Raw genomic sequence first — 21,714 nt, 5'->3', positions numbered from 1 at the left:
CAATTCCATGCCCACTAACCTACCACCCATTTTGAAATTCTGTACATCTTAAACACACAAGATCTAAGTCCTTCATAGAGCCTTCCCTGCATTCTGAGTGGCAGAAAGTTCACTCATAAGGCACCTAGATGCCCTGTCACATAATTTCTTCTGTCAGTTGGTAAGTTTCAGGAGGCCCCTCTGTGCCCAAGGTATCTTTGTATCACTCTAATACTAGCGGGGCTCTGAATATACCAAGTATGCAACAAATGTGGAAAATGCTCTGGTTAAATGAGTATTCAGCATTAAAATCACCTAGCATGCAAACATATGCAGTTAGATTCCAAAATAAAAGAGACACACACCACACTACCACAAATGTATTATAATAGACACACACGCACACACACACACACACACACAAACACAAACTTTGACAATATCCATGGAGTTTTCCATAGTCTTTAAAAATTTAACAGAAATAACAGATAACTGAGGAAACATTAACTCATAATTTTATAATTTAGGGAACGATATATTCCACCCAATTAAGAATTCAACTCAGTTAAGATTGACCAGCAGCATCCCATAGACATTTAAAATTTTGTATCTGTATTTATTTACAGCACAGACATAGGTTTTCAAGGATTCATAGAACTTCATGTTGTAAACCAGGTTTTTTAACTGGTCTCTTTGTTACGTAAGCAAATCTAAAGGCAATAAAGTCCTGAAAAGTGGATGAAACCTTAACAGAAACTCTGTGTGACCCACAGAGCCCTTTAATAAGACAATGTCCATGTACAACCTACATCCAGTGATATTCATTTTGATCTAATGATGTGTATATGGAGGATACTTGTGCTAGTTGTGATTTCTTTTCATGTAATGTTCCAGCTCTCCACTTCTAGTCACATCATTTAGAACATGGTTCCATCACATGTTGCTGTTAGTTCACAAGCAAATCAGACATCTTAAAGACAACAGGAAGGTTACAACAGGTTGTACAATGCAGGGCAGAAACTATTATGAAAACCAAACTCTCCTGGCCCATCTTTTCTTTGGGCTTCCTTTTGGTCTTTACCCTGCTTGGGTCTTTGGGAGTTGTGTGCATTGAGTAAAGTACCTAGGACACCGTCTCATTTTAGCATAGGTTGGCTGGCTGTGAAGAGCTAAAATGGGAAAAGAGTTAAGGAACCCTGAGACCCTCAGATAAATAATTATAGCTGCTGTTCTTTTAATTCTGCTTTCTGTTAATTTTTTTACTTAAGAAAAATAAGATATTTCCCCCTTTATCAACTCTCATCTTCTCATATTGTAAGCAAGTGAAATAAGTAAAGGTCACTTACAGGCAAATAGCCTTATAAATCTGGTAAGTGTGAGAGAAGAGGCCATGGTATAGATTAAATGTTTGGGGTGATATGCCTAACTACAGGAGTTTACAAGGATGAACAACTTTAGTTTTGATGTACAATGTTATCACTGTGTGTTACATAACTATGGCCCATAAGGACTAATTGTTTAAAGTCATATAAGCATAAGTAGTTCTTCAAAATTGAGTACAAATATAACAAGAATGAAAGCAATAGGGAAAAATTCAGAAATGTCCAAATATCATTGCTTCTGGGCCAAAACTCTATGGACCAGTATTTTTGGTTTGCCAACAAGAAAACGTGAGAACAAGAGAATTTTAGAAAGCAGTAATTGTGAAGAAACAAAACTAAGCAAAAATGAGTTTCAGGTCTTCATTATATAGTTTATATAAATCCAGGTTATTAATTCATAATTCTGGGCAATGGCTTTCCATGCACTGTATCTATAACAACTATTAAATGGCCTCTCTCTTTCTCCTCTATTTAGAGACCCTTACATAACCAAGTAGTCCCTAGAGAATTTCTGTGCCACCATTTGCTTCCAGTTGCTTCACAAATGACTCTAACCCATCTCTGGAAACTATTATAATGGGAAGTCCGAAATCATTTATGATTTAAGAGTCCTTGTAGTGTGCTAATGATATGAACATTTATATACCTCACCAAAACATATTTAACCAGATAATCCTTTAAGCCAAGACAATATGAGAAAGTGACATTGTAACATACAACAGACCACAGATTTTTCCCACTGAGCTACAGCCTACTTTTTCCATTGACAAATTTCACTTCCTTCCAGACATATACAAAGTTAACTATAAAATACTAACAGCACAGTGTTCATTAAGCCACAGAACAAATCATCTTGTTTTCAAAATATTAACCTAACCTTAGTGTCATATGCATTGATGTACTAACCGAAAGAACTGTTACTTCCAAACAGTATATACAACAAAAGTGCTGTAGGGAAGTCTTACTAGCAGAACTATTGGTAGCTACACAAGAGATCCATTAAAAATTACTGTTAGTGATGTTAAATGACAACTTATCAAAAATTCACTTAATGTTCACCAGTGTTAGCTCTTTAGAATAACTCTAGAGTAAACAGAGTGTCTTCTGAATATAATCACCAAGCAACAAAGCCAGACCCACAGTTAGAATTTCAGAGTTGGTAGAAGGAATCTATAGTAGAGCATGGATCTCTGTCTGTGTTCAAAATATCTAATGATATTTTTCATCTATACCGAACTTCTTTGAAAAGTACTATACTGTTTCATATCCTCCTTTCACTGTAACAAAATGTATTAAATAAAACCTTTAGATTAAGTTTAAAAGCAGCTGAAAAACTGCCTGCTTTAGGCTCTAATTAGACTCTGTTATCTGGGAGCTTTGGCTCTCAAATATCAGAAACCCCAATAACTTATCATAAAAATACAAGCTCTTGGTTTTGAAAAATATACAAAATGCACTTCACATGGAAATAGCTCTTGATTGTCAAGGAAAGTAAGATACCAGTCTCATTTATAGATTCACGTTGTGCCTGCATTTCAATGATCTTTGTTTTTGCAGATTCCGTTTTTCACAGTTTTGGGCAGCCTCTGGCCTTTGGTGTAAGCACGGTACCAAAAATGGAGAAAGAGCAGCAGAAAGATGCACCCATAACTCATAATGATGTACAGAAAGACTGGAAACTGGTACTTGCAATCTTCCATGAAAAAGAACTGGCCTATATGGATGGTGACAATAATGAACTGGACCTAACAGATGAAAGAATGAAAAATATTATTCAGATATGAAGTCACAAAGGAGCAATTATTTAATGCATTCTTTGGCTGCTTATATTTAAACACTCTCCAACCATATCCAGGCTACTGTTGGGTATGGAATTTTATCTTTAAATCTAGCATCCATGGGTGTTAGAGTGGGTGGGACAGAGTCAAAATCAAGATGGAAATGGGGAACCACTATTCAGTTCTGCCCAACTACACAACTCCAGTGGGCCCCACATACATGGCCCTGGACCTGTGCAGTGCGGCAGCCCTTTTGTACCCAAAGAATCATCAGAGCAGGTTTTCTTGGCAAGTCTCCGTCTTGAGTCCTGGACTTGACAAAATACACATGGGACTCCTATATAATGGCCTAATTTTCTCTAAGAGTTTTGATTTCAAATATTCTGTCTTGCTGTTAGATGAGGTATTTCAATTTGGGGGAAATACAAACATTCTAATTAGAGCCCCAGCAATTCTGTAGGAACCAAAGCATCCCTGGGTCTTTGTACCTGCCACTTGTCATCCACAGCTATATCAGGGTAAAAATATATCCTGCCAATGACAGCAGAGAATCTGTAAGGAGTGAAACAGCATTGATGACTCTCCTCATGAGGCCCGGGAGCTCTTTGTTCCAGGACATTCTACACAGCTTAATGGGAAGACTTCCCAGGCTAATGCCCAGGTTTTTTGTATATCTTTTTTCTCCTGATTAAAAGGCAACATGTGCTCTGTGGGAATGTTAGAAAAATAAAACTCCATAAAGAAAAAGAAATAACAATTACCTATAATCTATCCAGTTATAACCATAGTTAAGCTTTCCACAGTTTCTTTATGATCATCCTCAAGCTTCCTTGCATTATCTTAAGAAACTTCGATGACATGCATATGCAGTTGCTACACTTATTTCTCTCATTTTGCAGACACAAAGATGATACCTTTGGGACCCTCGGCTCGGTGACACTATCAATACCTGACTCAAGTGTGTTTGTGTATAACCAACATATTCAAGGTAATAATAAATATCTATTCTTTGTTCTATTTGAGTATTTTGCCACATAATTAAAAAGGTTTTATAACATTCAAGAGTAGGTTAAGTGAAGAAAAAAAAGCCCAATACAAAATTGTATATGCAGTATAATGCAAATCAAGCAACTGGTATACACATATATGTGGAATTATGTTTATTTTTTCTTTCTCTTTGCTTAATTAGATGTTCTAATTTCTCGGCAATAGTCATATGTTACTTTATAATCAGAAAAAATACTTAAAAGAAAGCAATTATGAATAATTTTCTTGCAAAGTAGGAATTAAAATAATTTATTTCACTATTTCCGTGCACTTGGTTATTTACAGCATTGTCAATTTTGTCAATATATGTGATATACTGTGACCCTACCTCTTTAATCAGCAAGTATGTTTACCATTTAGAAGAAAAACAGACTCAGAGGCAGGGGGATGGGGAAGACTTATAATGCCCTCATAATTATATTCTCTTCCTCAAAATCATTTAGACCAAGAATATGGAATGTCTAACTTCTAATTTAATATTATGCCTGTTGTGATTCAAATAACCTTGAGATTATCTTGATCATAATTATATTTATTTTATATAAAAGCATAAAATGGTATAAAGATGGCATAAAGATATACATTCTGGTTTAACTGCCTGAACCTCTTGGCTACCAAATACACTTTGTTTTCAACACAGTTCTGGACAAAGGTTTAAATAACTTGGAAAGGATAATGATGGGGTGCAATATAGGGGCTATACATTCTATATTCCTATTTTTCTATGACTTTTGTGCTTTTGTTAGTATCCTGATTCATAGGGAAGAGAAATGACTCCAGTTTAGTTTTATATCTGGATTTAAAGAAAACTAATTACTCACAAGTTGTAATGATGTCAAATATTTTTTCCACCACAGATACTTCTGGAAGGCTGGTCCCAGTGCAGACAGCCCATAGTAGGAATACATGACTACATGTACAGCTGTATTTAGAAAGGCATGGAATGTTCCCAAACCACCTGGAAAATAAAATTATTGTAAAATGGGGGCAATGCTCCTTAATATATGATTCATTTTTGTCTGAACTGAGATTTCAGAATAATTCTTTAATTTTAGTAGAGAGAAAAACATATACAACATCAATATTGTTAAATAGTTACTAAATGAGAGGGAACTGGATAACACGTTCATTCAGTAAAATGAGATGTAAATCTTCAAAAATAAGTTAGAATGCCTTTATTTATTGTTATATCTTAACCTTAAGATGGTCTTTTCATTTAGGTTCACTTTAACAAACTAAGTTGAGTTACTTTTTAAAAATGGTATATGCGTAATAATAATAATAATCAAATTCATTTTTTAGTAAGGGTTGGCATATATAAACTGTACAAATACATTAATCTTAAGTGATGATTTTGCACATAGGTATACACACCCATAAGCATCCACCAAAGTCAAGATATAGAACATTTCCAACATCATGTACAGTTTCTATGTCTCCCTTCCAAGAATATGCTCCTCCCAATGTAATCTTTATGCTGACATCTATCATCAAGTACTAGTTTTCCTGTTATTAACCTTTATATAAATAGGATTATACAGGATAATCTTTATCCATGTTGCTATGCATATTAGTGGCTTCCTTTCTTACTGCTGTATAGTATTATAGTATTATTACACTGTAATGCATCACAATCCATTCTCTTGTGCTACAAAACTTTGGCAATAAAACCACTGGTTTTTATTAGTAGGCTATGCTGAGTTTGCCTTAATTATTTAAAAACAATTATTGTTTTCCCAAAATAAACATTTATTAATTGTTAAGCCACCTTTGTTTACACTTCTATTTGATTACTATCAATTATGACTTCCTATTTTGGTTTTCTTCTTCTAACCACTACATCTCCTACTGATCACATTCAATTTAGAACAGAAACAAAGAACCCTGGGGAACAGAAGCAAAGATCAACTCAATTGTCTTTTTAGCTGGACTTGTGTAGTACAGTGTAAGGCGTAACAAGGTGACTAGTTGATAGTAGGGCAAAAGACCAAAAAACTCCTCCTTAGCATCTTTCCTAAGAGGCACAATCTGGAAGAAGCTGCATTCTTTATATATAGCCTGATTCAGCTTAGTGATGCTGATCTGGGATTTAAATTTTTCTCCAAAATATTCTACTTTTTTTTATTTCAGTCTTCTTTAATTCCAGAAATAAAATGAAATCTCACAAATGTGGAACAATTACATTAGAAAAAGGAGCAAATTCATAAACACTACATATTACAGGAAATTTAAAACAAAATAAAAATTGTTGCATAGTAGAAACAGATTACATTTCAATAATCATTCATAATTGCAAAAATTCCGGATACTTCTAGATGTTACCACTGGTAAAGTACTTCTTTAAAGTAACCTGTTTTAAAAAATTATTTTTGAGTTATTTAAATATTACCCCAGTGCCTCATTTATGCTGTCCTGTGCTTCATAAACTTTCTTCTCCTAAATAAAGTAAATAAAATTGCAGCTGGTTCTTTGATTTTCATAAACTTCAAGTCAGAAGAAACTGAATTAATGAAGCTTATTAACAACCTCCCACCTTTTATTATTTACATTTGGGTTAGTCTTTTTTCCCCAAAGAAACTTGAGTTAATAAATTACAGTGGTGTGAAAACACCTTTTCTAGGGTGATTTAAAAATATAGTAGTTGTCTATTTCTGATAGTTTAGGAGTCAAGTTGCTTAGCATAAGCCAAATACCTCTCACGTCCATTTGTGTCTTATGATTATATAAACACACAGGAAACAAACTACATCAGAACCTTTCTAAGATACCTGCCCCATTTTTTTTGGTCGAAGACTATTTTCCATCCAGAATCTTTCACTATTTAAATGTGCTAAAATGAGAAGGATCCAATGGGCAGGAATTTAACAAAGCACTAGTGTACCTAACAGGGTTTAGTTAAGGATTACTAATCAAAATCAGCTTCCAAATAAAATTAACTTGCTGATTTTGTCTAGTTATTATTTTCTCAGATATGTTAATAAGTTTGTTCATAGAACAGTCACATTTTAATTCATAATGTTTTTCACATCTCCTTTGGAAGGCTTTCCTAATAAAGTATTTTCTAATCTTGCTTTCTCCTTTACAACAATACTTTTGCAAAGCTAACATCTCTGAATGAATTACAATTAGTGCCATCTCATTTTATTCCTTTGGTTTAGAAAAAGGAATCACCTGGGTAGTAATCACAATTCTACATATCTCTGGAAGGGAGTATGTGCATAACGAATATAAAAACCTGCCAGAGAAACATTTGCATCATATTCCAAAGAAAAGTTGGAATTCTTATTATGCCAGAGAATTGTACAACAGGCAAACAGGAAATTAAATACTTGATAGAGATCAGCTGTGCTCAAGTTTTTGAAAGAACAGTTTAAACTGGAGTTTCATTCTAGGAATGAAAGTCAATGCCAGACCACATTTCTGGAAATATCTCAGCTCTTGTTGCTGTACTTGTCACTAAGTAGATATTAGGTGTACAAGTATTTACTAGATTCCACATGCAAGACTGAACAGAAATGTCGACTTGAGGAACATATAAGAGAGAAGAAAGTATTTACATTTTGAAAGCAGAAGGGGGATTAAGGTGTGGACAAAGAACTCATTACAAAGTGTTTGATGTCTACAAACAGGGTAACATTGAAAAACCAAGGAATTTCATGTCTACATTTTCATTATTGAAAGCAATGCCTATTTGGAAATGGAAGCCAGACTATCAATGGGCTCAAGAATAGACACTAGAAAAGTACTCAACTCTATTCTTCAAATAAAGTTCATTTTTCCCATTATAGAACTAATAGCTATTCAATATAGAAAAATCAGAAAATACAGAGGAAGATAAAGATGGAGAGGGAAAGCTCTTTTTTGTGTCAGCACCTCCAAATAACTGTATTTTGGGGGTACTGCTCCCCAATCTTTTTCCTATTTATACTTATTTTTCAGTGTTTTAATATTCTGGTCTCAGAGAAGAATCTGAATAAATAAATTATAAGGGTGTGAAAGAGCTTTTTCTAGCATACTTTTAAAAATAGAAGAGACACCTATTTCTGATAATTTTGGAGTCAAACTGCTTAAAGGAGAAGATGAACTAGATGTCAATATCATTTACATTTCACAGTTACATATATATATACACAAGAATTCATAATCATTTTATTAATGGGTAGTTAGGTATTTTTCAATTTTTGGCCAATGAATATCACTCTACAAAGAACTTATGTGCATGTGAGAGAAAACAAATACATATAAAGATAAGTAAAATAATGGAAATTAAACAATATAGCTATCCTTGATTTGTAAAAGGACACAAATGAGACTATCTTATCATAACATGAGCTACATTTTTACATCAACATACATTGTAAGAAAAACCAGTGACATTTACTTTTTAAAAATTCATGACATATAAATGCCAATTTGGGGAAAGGAAACACCTCACATACTGGAAAATCTGATGCCCAAAGGCCACGTTAGGGACCGTCCTTCTGGCTCTGCTAAGGTTCTGGAATCTCTTTCATGCCAATGGCTTATTCATGCCCTCTCCTCATTCTCTGGGACATGAAGATTTTCCCCCATGCCTAGAGACTCTAAAACTCATAGAAGAATTCTTCAGTTGTGGTTTCTTATTTTAGTCCTGCAAAGTCAGAATGCCCAAAAGAAATGAGCTACTCACAGAAATTGTAAAGCTTTGTCTAACATGGGCTGCAGATCTACTCAAAGACTTCTTAAATTTAGGAAACTCACGTAAATAAATCTTCGGACCAACTTATGCTAATAAGTATACGTACTGGGAGGATATCATTTATTTAACACTTTATGATAGGGCAAAATTATGTAACCTGTTTTTTCCCATTCTAGATGTTCAGAGGCATAAAACCAATGCCAAAGGAACAAAAGAGTCTGATGCCAAGCTTTTGATTTAAACCAGTTTTGACTTCAAAAAAATATCAAAACAATATCCTTCCACCACAACTTGACACATCTTTAAAGAGTTGGTAGGGAATGAGATGTGTATCAGTTACTGGAGTTTTGAAAGCAACGAAGGCTGGAACTTGAGAAAAACATTCTAACTTTCTAGAAACCTGTAAGGAACCTAACTGTATTTCTATAAAACTAAGGCTTCTACCATTTTATTTGTTTACTGTTTACTTATTTAAGGATATTTAATAGAACTATATGGGAAAAGAGTAAAATCCAAACAAAACAATGAAAGGATAAAAGTAGGAGACCGTACCCAAAAGTCATGAGTATCTAAAGAATGGAGGGTGCGGGAGGGATCTAGGTTGAGAGTCTCACATTTATCTTTCAGGTAATAATGAAAGTCAGAAGTTTAACCAAAGTAATTCTTTGATGTTTTGAGTTTCTTCTAAATCATATATAAGGACAGAAGAATTTGTGTTCACAACATACAGAAATGTAATCGTTTATAACACATGATCCCAACTCTCCCTTGGCTACCTGCGGCAAATTTGACTCCAAACCACCAGGTCCATGGCATGATGGTATGATGGAAGACATGCAGGAAAGTCACTTGGCTATTTTTCTTACGCAGAACAAAAAAGATCTGAAATAATTTTAAAAAAATCAAGTTCATAGAAAATCATGCAATGATTTATCTACTGTTACAAAAATACTGGCAAAGTACAAACATCATAATTTACATTCAAAGGGCTGCCTTAGAGAATGCTCATAGAAGCAGCTGATTCTCCAAGGGGCAGCTTAAAAGCTAATTAGTATTAAGAAACTTAGATATGATGACTAGTCATGGGAGAATAAATAAAAAAGTGCTAAAGAAAATGTATGCAGATTTGAAAATCAAAAATGGAAAGTGAAGAACTTAGCCAAATATCATTGAAAGAAATGTTACTGGTAGGAAAACATCCACGTGGATTTTAAAGTATATGGGAAAGCAGAGAGTCTCAATTCTTAGGACGGAAATTACTCTATATTGTTCTCTAAGATAGCCTACCAATTTAGATAAGGGAAAGGAGGACTTGCAACAGAGCAAAAGTTAGCATATAATTATTAAAGAAAGATGAAAAGGGAAGAACTCAAGGGGATTTGGAGAAATAGGATGAGGGGAAAAAGCAGCCTGGGAAAAATGAGAAAGGCAACAAAGGCACTATCCAGACTGAATGTACTCATGGTTTGCAGAAACCCTACAAACAAACAAGGAGGAGAACTGGAAGGTTTTTACAGGGGAGTGGGTTTTAAAAAAAATCAAAAGCAGAATTAAGTGTTCAAGAAATATTCAAAATTCAGAATACCAGTGATGAGTCAGACTTCTAAATATAGAACTAAGCAGAACAGCACAAATAGAAGTATCCATAACAGTATTTGAGAAATGTGGTTTAGGGAAGGACATAGAGGTAGCAACAGTTTCCTTATGGAACCTGGAAATGAGCACAGGCAAAACAGAACAATGAAGCCAAAATGCATTTGCTTATGCACATGGAAGAAGGCAGCATGATGCAGGATGCAAAGGAAAAGCCCCACATCAACTATCTGGGGTCCTGGTCCCAGGCAGTAGTGGCATTCCTCTGGGTGAGTTACTTACCTTTCTGGTTTCAATTTATTTTCAGATTGAGGGCTCTGGACCAGATCAGTGGTTCTCAACCCTGGCTGCATATTACAATGTCCAAGAAACTTTATAAAAATTGCCATGCCTAGTCTCTAACTGTAGACCATCTGGCACCAAATCTCTAGAGGTGAGGGCCAGGGTTTTTTTTGTGTGTGTGGTGGTGGTGGTTGCTTTTTCTAATGCAGTTAATTCTCCTGAACCATGATGGCTTAGAACCACTGAACTACAACCGGGGTCTCCCAGTGTGGACCCTGGACCAAGAGCAATAACATCACCTGAGAACTTAAAAGAGATGCAACTTCTTGAGCCCGGTATACTGAACCAGAAACTGTAGGGGTGGGGTGCATGCTATCTCTGTGTTAACAAGCCCTCTAGGTGATTCTAAGGCATGCCCAAGTTTAAGAACCACTGTATTCTATGCTCACTAAAGTCCCTTCCAATTCTAACAGTATGTGATCATTCAGCTGAGAAGGTGAAGCATGTCGAGATTTGCTACAAAAAATACATAATCTGTAATAGGTATTTATAATATGTATTCTGAGGAGAGAACACAGTTGTCTTAGACTCAGAACTGGTTCCAGAATAACTGAGATCCATATGCCCCAACAATGAAATAAATGTCCAGCTTTCCTAAGCTACTCTGAAAACAGAAGTAGGTTTTCTCCTTTCATCATGGACCCTAATCCATGGCACTTGCTTCTCCCAGAGCCCAGTCACCAAAATTCAGAGTTGATCCTCAACAGGATCTTAAATTGGAGAAGAGAAGATCTAGTAAGCATAAACTTCAGAAAGGCAGATGGAGATAGTTTTGTTGTTATCAAAATTACTGATATCCCAGGGATAACATCCTAATGTAAGTTTATGAATTTTGAAGCATTTATCCTCTTAAAGGAATATGGATGACATAGTGCTTTGGTTTATATCAAAAGAATGCAAGGTAAAATGTTCTCTGTTCTTTGCTCCATGAACCTGCTTCCCCAAACACTAGTTATCCATCTCCATAAAGATGCACAGTTTTGCAGAATATGTGACAGTTACATACTTATCTTAATCAGGTAGTAGATACATAACAAGAGCTTTTGGAGTTTGCAAAAGATTGAAAAAAAATGCTTATCCTATTGTCTAAAATTACTGATAATAAAAGGTAAAAAATAATCGGAGTTCTGCCGGAAGTGAAAAGACAACAAGAATTATCAGACAGATTAACTCCAGCAGTTTATTGCTTCCACTGAAAGATCAAACATTTACCAAATGTGGTAACCACATACTCACAGTATCTAACAGCTCAATAAATTTGGAGAAGTAATAAAGCCAGCAGGTGCGTGCCATCTGCAGAAACACACATAGATATGAATTTATTTTATTTTTTATGTGGAGGAAATTTTTATTTTTTTAATTTTGGTAAAATATACATACTGAATTTACCATTTGTAAGTGTTCAGTTTGGTGGCATTCTCATTTTTGTGCAACCATCACCACCATCCATCTGTAAATCGCTTCTCATCTTGCAAAAGTGAGACTCTGTACCTACTAAATAATCACTCTTTACCTCCCTTCCCCATCATCCCCTGACAACTACCATTTTACTTTCTGGCTCTGATTCCGACTACTCCAGGTATTTCACATAATAGAATCATACGGTATTTGTCCTTTTGTGCCTGGATAATTCCAGTCAGTGAAATGTCCTCCAGGTCCATCAGTGTTAAAGCACATGTCAGATTTTTTTCCTTGCTAAGGCTGGGGATTATTCCATTGCATGTATGTACCACATTTTCTTTATCTGTTCATCTGTCCGTGGACATTTGGGTTGCCTCTATTTCTTGGCTACTGCGAAAAGTGCTGCTGTGACTATGGGTATACAAATATTTCTTTGAGTCTCTGTGTTCAGTTCTTCAGTTAAGTATCCAGAAATGGAATAGCCAGATCCTATGGTAATTCTATCTTTAATTGTTTGAGGAACCAGATATGAATTTGTTTTTAAATCCAGGAAGGTAAAAAATAAGAGCACCAACTTTCATTTAGCAGTAAACCACGCGCCTGACTTTATATTTGATTCTTTCTGATTATTTTTAGCTTTTTTTTCTGTACATATAATTTGATAATCGAGTCATTTACTTTTTCTGAATTCACATAAGTGTTAAAAAAGAGTATAAAATGTTTTAACATTTAATTTGAATTATGAGTTTTTCCAAAGAAAACTCACCCTCAGTGCTGAAGGTGACTGTGAGTAGTCAACAATTTCGCATCGAAATGAATAACCTGTGCCCCAGCCAGACATCACAAACTGGAAGAGAGCATATGTACATTAAAGGACGAAGCATCTGCTCAACAGCTACAACAACAGGACTTTGGATTGTGTCTCTTTACCACAATCACAGTTGACTCCGCATGCAGTGCAGACGAAAAGGCAGGGTAGAACAATTACAGACTGGGAACTCCTTTGATAATCAAAGCAACAAGCATTTTCAAAATTGTATACTCATATATTACCTACATCAACTTTGTTCTCACTCAAATGTCCATGTCTTGGAATGATTATTCTGATAACAGTGGAGAATAATACATTGGGTGTTTTGCCTATATAGCAAACACTGGTTGGTATATGCCAGTATATGTACACATATGTATATCTATATATGCCTGTGAATACATTTACATACTCTGAAGGGGATAGCAAGGTCTGAAAACAGTCTTTTCTGGTGATTTCTAATCTTCTCAATCAGTCAATAAGTAAATCGGCAAACCAAAATTTCTCACTGTACTCATTAGATGGCTGCCACAACTGGGTTTTCCTGTTCTTGGCTAGTGCGTGTAATGTGAGGTGGTAGTCCATGACTCTTAAAAATCAAGATCGATCAAACACAAGACTCAGAGATCAGTTCATTTTGGATTCCCATGATGAGTAAGAGAGGAAAATGTTAACAAGAAGAGTGCAATCTGGCATGCCTTAATTCCAGCACACCCACAAAGTGACCTTAGACTAGTGGTGAGAAGAAAGGGTCTATTGTTGTTATCTGAACCTTAATTCAAAGATTATTTTGACATTCTTTTAGTATGATGGGGGGAAGTTCTTTTAAAACAGTATCTGATTCAAACAAAAACTAAGAAAATGAAAAAAAACAGTATCTGAAAATGAAGAGCTAAGGGCTCTACTTTTAAATGAGTGTATAAATTAAATGGTTGTCTTAACTGAGTGTTCTGACAATACAATCAGCTCTTCTCCAACATCCTATTCTCACAAATCCCAGCATCTTCCTTGGAATGTCTTATTTCTCAGTATAATGGTTACATCATTTTCTGCCATGAGTGCACCTTTTAAATTTCTATTTTTAATTACTATTAAAGCTAAAATGAAAACTTCACCATAAATTAGTTTTTAAAAGCAAAAATTTATGAGGTTTATCAGAATATTTTAATGGTGAAAACCAAAAAGATGCATAAGAGAAAGAACAACTCTTTAGACCATGGTATTCAAACTCATACCATCCTTTCCTGATATTAGCTCCTACCTTGATTCCTAAGATATTTAATTCCACTGTCAACTTGGTAAATGGCGAAATCTTTACAAAGATGATCAGAAAAGACATATTTTATGGGTTAGAAAAATGACTTACAAAAACAAATCAAGTTTTCTCAAAGGAACAAGGGGATGTGTAGAAAAATAGCTAATTCTACAAAATCCTGATCTGTCAGTGACCATCATATTCTCTTCCATTCAGATTCTCTTCTGACTGCTGCAAGTAAAACTGAAAGTCCACTTACTTAACTGGGATGATTGGCTTTCCACTTTACCATACCTCAAATAAGGACTGAGTTGAATAACAGAAGCTCTGTGACATGGTCTCCTGTGAGATCTTCACTGGTCTCTCTTTATCAATGTCTGACTGGTGCCAAGTAACTAGCACATTCAAAACCATCACTCTACAGTCAGGCATGTGGGTTCCCTTTGTGTGATATACTCCCCTTTCATCTTGCTCATGTTTTCAAGATTTATAACCCATCTTGTTCATATTTTCCCTAACATTCATAAGTGGAGGTGTTTCCTCTGTATACCTAATGTAATTGTGCTCTACCCAATAAACCATGTGTTCAGTGTCCTGGACATGATATGCTGACCAGCTGCCAAGAGTCTTTGTTTAAAGAGAGAGTAAAATTGGTGCTTTCCTGATACTAAGTTTAAGAACATTCTAATAGTCTATGGAGCTTTTGACATATATTTCTATGTTTCAGGCTATCAAGAAGAAGGAGCAACAATTTGTATTTGGCAGGTAATAAACCCCAACATTGGCATATAAGTAACTCTAGTATGAGTGATTGATTAATGGGACACAGAAACTGCCAAATTCAGATATTTTCAAAACTTCTTTTACACTGTATTTGCTAAAGTAGGAACCCAAACTTAATGGCTATAATTAAATTCTTTTCCTGAGAAACATATTTGGGGACATCACACTGAATAACATAATCAGACATGGAGTATAAAGGGACGTGAGAAACAATTTGGTTTCACCTTGACTCTATAAAATGGGAGAACTAAGGCCCAGAGAGGTTAAATAACTTGCTCAAAAATCAGGCAGTTGGTTAGTAGCATGACTGGTACTAATTAGCCCCTGTCTCCTGGCTTCTAGGTCTGCACTTCACTGTCCTATAGGCTGTTTCCTCTCTCTCAAAACTTGGTAAGAGCATGTATTTTTTCTGGTCCTCACCTCTACTAACCCTCTCCTTTCAGTTACTTGTGATCCATAAGGGACAGTAAGGTAGCTTGTAGTTAATTTTGGTAAATACGTAGAAGAAATAGAAGGTAGCAAGGCAAGTCCAGACTTTAGGGAAGCCAATGAGAAATGAAGCTACAACAAATTTAAGGTGACTCAATCAGGTAGATTTGCAGTGGGAATCAAGTTGGAGGGATACATATGGAGAGGTCAAGAGGGGCTGCAGGGGTCATGGTGGGCCCTCAAGAGTTTTTCAGTTATGTGGAAGCACAAGCTATGCAGCAAAGAAGTAAATAAGGAGTAGAAGATGAGAAAGCCAGCCAGTATTGGAAAAGAAGCAAAGAATCCCAGAAAAGCAGGTAAGTGAGGCTGGTGAAGGTTGTTAATAGTACTGTAGGTGAGAGAGAATCCATGAGTCTACTCTTGGTCCTGGAAGATCCCACTCTCTCTTACTGACAAAGGGACAGGTTCCTTCACCTACTGCTTTGGATGAATATAAATTCTCTGTCCCCACAAGGACCAGCTAAACCAAACCTAAACAGTCCACCATCTTACAGCTCATCAGAAGTTCCTACCATGATGATAACTCATTACAGAGTCAAGATGAGCTCCCAATGTCAGACAGACCCGGATTCAGATATCAGTTCTCCAATAACCAGGCATGTTATTTTGAATGTTACTTTGAGAGTTACGTAACTTCTCCAAGTATGAGTTGCCTTAAAACCAACACTTATGGATTCATTCAATCATCTGTTAAGATTAACTGTTGCAAGTTACCGGACTTAATGTTAATTTTTCTCACTACTTGTGAAGTAGACTATACTGAGATCCTCTAAATAGCTCAATATCTGGTCCATACATAACAATTTTTTTTGGCAAAGATTTAAGATAAATTTCTAAAATTCCTTATATCTCAGTTATCATTATAATCATAACAAGAAACAATGACAGAAATACAGGAAGATTCAAGCAAAATTCTTCCATTAGGAATACTGAAGACACTTGCCTCATAACACATATACACAGAAAAGAGTACTATGGAGAAATTGTACGTTATCATCGCTTTCTTGAGTTCATAGGGCTTTCGATTCTCCATGAGCTTTGGTCCTAGAGAAGTGACAAAATAGACATAGAGTCCCAGGATGATGGTTTGTGGCAGAGGTGAGGACATAAGGAGCCAGTCTTCAACTCTTGGATCTAAAAACAAAATATAAGTGCACATCCATTTAGCCAAGAAATAACTGACAGTAACCAGCATTTCTTTAAGCAAGTGCCTAGATTCTAATATTGACAGCAGACTATTCAATGATCTACTATCTTTCAGAAGGATAAAGGGAAATCACCAGGGATAATGATGGAGCTAGGAAGAGTGGGGCTGTTATGACCATGGGCCTCAAAGGGCAAAGGGGGGTAGTGGTTACTAGAACCCAGGAGTCAAAGGGAGAAGATTCCTCAAGAGGAGCTGTGACCTTCAGTGGAGGGACTGCATAAGCACAAGGCAGTTCTGGAAGGAAGTGGCTGGGGAATCAAGAACTCAACACCACACTCCTTTTCCTCTCCAATCTCCTGGGGCTCTCCAGTGGCTGAACCCAACCAGACACCAGAGGGTAGGAGAGCACGCCCATGGTTATAGTCCATACTGGCCATTCGTCAGGGTCTACTACAGGACATAGAATGGATCTGGGGAACAGAAGACACCCAGCAAAGTTCCACCATGCATCTACAAACGCTAGTAACATTTCAGTGTTTCTCTATTCAGATATTCTTTTATATACAAAAATATGTCTGTGTTTGCTCTTTATTAACTTCTTTCCCCAAAGAAACTAGGACATTTCCATATATAGTATCACAGAATCATAGAATTGAAAGGGACTATAGCATCATCTACCTAAAGTGTAGATTCTAGGTGTCCAAAAGAGGCTAATCAACGTGACATTCTGAGCACACACACAAAACTGTATTAGCCTCACAACTATGTAAAAAGAAATTCACCTGGTCACTGCTCATCCCAGGCCAGGAAAATTGGATCAATTAAAAGTTACAACTCGAGATAAAATGTGATTTGGAAATGAAAAGTACAGCATAGGGTATATACTCAATAATGTTGTAATAATACTGTATGATGACCAATGGTAACTACACTTATCATGGTGAGAGTTGGGTAATGTATAGAATTGCTGAATCAATATCTTGTACTCCTGGGGATCTCTGGGTGGCTCAGCGGTTTGGCGCCTGCCTTTGGCCCAGGGCGCAATCCTAGAGTCCCGGGATCAAGACTCGCGTCGGGCTCCCGACATGGAGCCTGCTTCTCCCTCCTCCTGTGTCTCTGCCTCTCTCTCTCTCTCTCTCTCTCTCTCTCTCTCTGTCTATCATAAATAAATAAATAAATAAATAAATAAATAAATAAATAAATAAATAAATAAATCTTCTAAAAAATATCTTGTACCCCTGAAACTAATATTGCATTACATGTTAATTTTTCTCTAATAATTAATGTTTTAAAAAGTATTTGAGAAAAAATATGCCAAATAAACAGGGATTTGCAAAAAATAATATACTCCTGAACAGAAATAGAAAAAAATGGAAAAATATTCAAATAGATCATAAAATATTTTTCTGAAAAATGAAAATCGAGACTCTTTATATCACAGTCTTACTATGTATCAGGAAGTAAATACTAATGAACAAACAAATCTAGATGTATGTAGATAAAGCTCTTGTATTGCAAAGATAAACAAAAATTCCAAAAACATGAAAGAAGCAACAAATCTCAAAATGGAAAAATGTCAGGCTTATCCCTGAAGTCTTTTAAGAACCATTTGACCACAAAAAAAAGATCCATGTATATAGAGACTTATAGAACAATTGATATAATCTAAGCATTTTTTAATCTAAGCATTCTTAATGTATTTAGAATGTTGTTCAAGTAGAAAAGGAAAAAAAATACTTAAAGTAAAAATTCGTATTATTATTTCTAATATGGGCTATTATTATACCATAAATGATTTGAATAATTATGTTAATGCCTCAAATGTAAAAAGTGACAAAACTAGATGTTTTATTTTGGTGTGATTATAATATTATGACTATGTTTTAATGTCTGAAAATATTTTTTTAAAGATTTATTTATTTATTTCAGAGAAAAAGATAGAGAGCATGAGCAGGAGGGACAGAGGGAGAGAGAATCTGAAGCAGACTCTATGCTGAGTGTTCAGAGCCCCATATGAGGCTTGATCTCATGAGCCTGAGATAAGGATCTGAACAGAAACCAAGAGCCAGATGCTCAACTGACTGCACCACCCCTGAAAATATTCTTAAAATTAAGAAAATGACACAATAAAAAGATGTGATTAATTCTATAATCTTAAGTAGTTCAGATGTAATTTTACTAAATCACCCTCTTGAAACCAGACCATTACAAAGCAAGATAACTTTGAATAGGTTTCTAAGTATATCTGACTGAAAATTGAGTCTTGATTAACCTTAGGTTACTAAACACCACCACTTCTGTCAATTGGAAAAGAGGGGTGGGAGGATTATAGACCTTGCTCATTTAAATTGCTAATGTAGGCAGCCCGGGTGGCTCAGTGGTTTAGCACCGCCTTCAGCCCAGGTTCTGATCCTGGAGAACTGGGATCGAGTCCCACAGCAGGCTCCATGCAGGGAGCCTGCTTCTCCCTCTGCCTGTGTTTCTGCCTCTCTCTCTCTCTCTCTCTCTCTCTCTCTCTCTCATAAATAAATAAATACAATCTTTAAAAATAAATAAACTGCTAATGATGTAGCCAAATACCAAAACACTTTCAATACCCCTTCAAGTCTGATTTCCTTCCTACCCAGTGCAAAATTTCTTCAATAGACTTTATGGTTGAGGACTCAGTTGGCCTCAATTTTATTGCTGTAGAGCTCACATTCGATACTCAGATATATTAGGGCATGGCTTTAGCTATTAAAGATGATGTATTCTATATTCAGATGGGTTTCCATAAAAAATACCAACAAATGCCCTATCTTAAAATAATAAATTAAAAAGCCAAAGGTCAGCTTTAAAACAGACACCAAGATATTTAGGAATTTAATATATGATAAAGGGGGGCCCATAAACAAGCAGGGAAAGGAGAGATTATTCAATAAATGTTTACAGGATAAAAGAATACTTGGAAGAAAAATGAGTATGTTCCTTATTTCACATCCAATACAAACTTAGCCCAATCTATACAATGGCAGCAAGACATTTAAAATCTGTCCCCGAGAAAGTAGGGTGAGGCTAATGGGAATGTTAAACAAGCAAACTGATTCTCTGCAGGATTTCTTAGTGCTTTGTGTTCATTGTGAATTGCCAAGATGAGAATAGTGATATGCAACGTTCCTCAAATTGATTTTTTGTACAATTTAACACCTTGTGGAACAAATATGGTGGAACATAGTTTAGGAAAGAGGTCTCTGCTGAATTAAATCTTTAAGCCATTAAAAATTAGGTGGTGATAAAAAAATTAGGTAGTGATAGGGGATTAAGAGTGCACCTATTGTGAGCACTGAGTAATGTATAGAATTGTTAAATCACTATGTTGTAGATCTGACACTAATATAACACTGTATGTTAATTATATTGGAATTAAAATTTTAAAAATCAGGTAGTGATAAAGGGAAATAAATAGAATGTGATCATTTTGAGATATAGTAAGGAGGTAGAAAACACAAAATTTTGTCAGTGGTTATTAAACACAGGGAATGAGAAACAGGTGGAAGTTACGGAAACACTGAGATTTTTGTTCAGACAACTGTAGTATTGCCGAGAGTAGGAAAGCAGGATATGGAGGAAGACTGGTCAGTAAGAAATGGTTTATGTTTTCAAACATCTTATATTTGGGCTATCTCAAAAACATATCTATGGAGACCCCTATCGGGACTTGGAGATTTGAATCAGGAACTAGGAGAGAGATCTGGGCCAGACATGTACTATTTGGGATTATTATCACATAAAAGCTGAACAACAGAGCCATGAAAGTGGCTTAAGGAGGTGGGTAGAGTAAGGAGAATTAAGTGGTTCAAGTCAGAATCTTGAGGACTCAATCTTCACAGACAGGAGGGTAAATGAGAAAACTGTTAAAAAAAAAAAAAAAAGACCAAGTAGCAGCCAGAGGTGGAAGGAAAATCACAGAATCACAGAAGTGAACTATCCTGAGGCTAATGTTTGGAAGGAGTCAAAGGATAAATGAAGTAGAGAGAGAAAGTAGATCAAAAAGTGACACTGGCTTTAACAAAAGGAAGTCACTGATGCTCTTAGCAGGAACAATTTTGGTAAAGTATCTTGCAAAGGCTGGAAATTTAACAAATTTAAAATTTTAAACTGATATTTATAAAAACACAAAGTTCTCAAAACTAAACTTCTCCCCCTCATATTAAGATCGTCACAGCTTTAACTCAGAAAAAGTTTTGAAATCAGCCATCTAGGTATGCTGCACTGAAATCTTTTAGTGCTTCTATTGGTTACCCTCTTTCCCTTCAACAAATTTCCCAGGACATGTGGGTGTCAAGTGCAGTGGAAATGGCCAGGAGGAGCGCTAGCCAGGGGCCAGAAACTCACCACGGAGGTCACAGTAAATAAAAGTTGTCACACAAATGGGGACCAAAGGACAGAATCAGAACTGCTTGAACTTTGTAGAATTTCTTCAGTCAGTGGGTAATCCAAAGTTTGAATATAGGAACATCATAAGCCATAAGAATATGTCTAGTTTTTACCTCCAATGAAAGAAGGACTTTCAACCAGGACCAAAGAAGACCACTGGTGGGATGTTAACATGGTCACCGATGGATGGTGACGTTATGAATGATTTTCATTTTTTTCTTTTCCTCTTTAAACAATTTAAAATGTTTCTGTTCTTAACAGACATCATAGGCATGGCTGAAAACTAGATTTTCTGTGTGTCCGTAAAGGAATTCCTGAATTAAAGATATATTTCATTTTATTCTTTTATTGACTCAGCGGGGGGAAAAATATCAGATGACATCATCTTTCTGTTCTTCCTCTGGTAGCAGCAGAAAGAACACAAGCCAGGAAAAGCATGCTGGGTTGGCTCAGGAAGCAGAAAAAAATAACTTTAAAATAAATAATTTTTTCCTGTAATTTAATATTTTAAGCATACACCTTCTTTTAAAATCTTACATGTGACTTTCAAGTTCTATAAACTTGAAAAGATTATTGTGTCTTTTGGGAAAAACTGGCTAATATCATGTTACTT

The 21,714-nt window shown here is 35.7% G+C and overlaps 1 protein-coding gene across 3 annotated transcripts in view; it reads right to left on the bottom strand.

The window, feature by feature from the left end:
- Positions 1 to 570: 570 nt before the first annotated feature.
- The window catches only part of ELOVL7 (ELOVL fatty acid elongase 7), a 79,308-nt gene continuing 58,164 nt past the window's right edge, over positions 571 to 21,714 (bottom strand). For all 3 annotated transcript variants that reach the window (XM_055331907.1, XM_055331908.1, XM_055331909.1), the window contains exons 3-8: positions 16,482 to 16,672; positions 12,967 to 13,047; positions 12,036 to 12,092; positions 9,641 to 9,746; positions 5,008 to 5,144; positions 571 to 3,106 (exon numbers count right to left, since the gene is read on the bottom strand). In XM_055331907.1, coding sequence (XP_055187882.1) covers positions 2,897 to 3,106; positions 5,008 to 5,144; positions 9,641 to 9,746; positions 12,036 to 12,092; positions 12,967 to 13,047; positions 16,482 to 16,672 — 782 coding nt within the window. In that variant the 3' untranslated portion in view covers positions 571 to 2,896. The remainder of the gene's footprint in view (positions 3,107 to 5,007; positions 5,145 to 9,640; positions 9,747 to 12,035; positions 12,093 to 12,966; positions 13,048 to 16,481; positions 16,673 to 21,714) is intronic.

Source organism: Nyctereutes procyonoides, unplaced genomic scaffold, assembly GCF_905146905.1.
Source record: "Nyctereutes procyonoides isolate TBG_1078 unplaced genomic scaffold, NYPRO_anot_genome, whole genome shotgun sequence".
NCBI lineage: Eukaryota > Metazoa > Chordata > Mammalia > Carnivora > Canidae > Nyctereutes > Nyctereutes procyonoides.
Note: the sequence above shows the minus strand (reverse complement) of the source record. Positions and strands in the feature narration are given on the sequence as shown.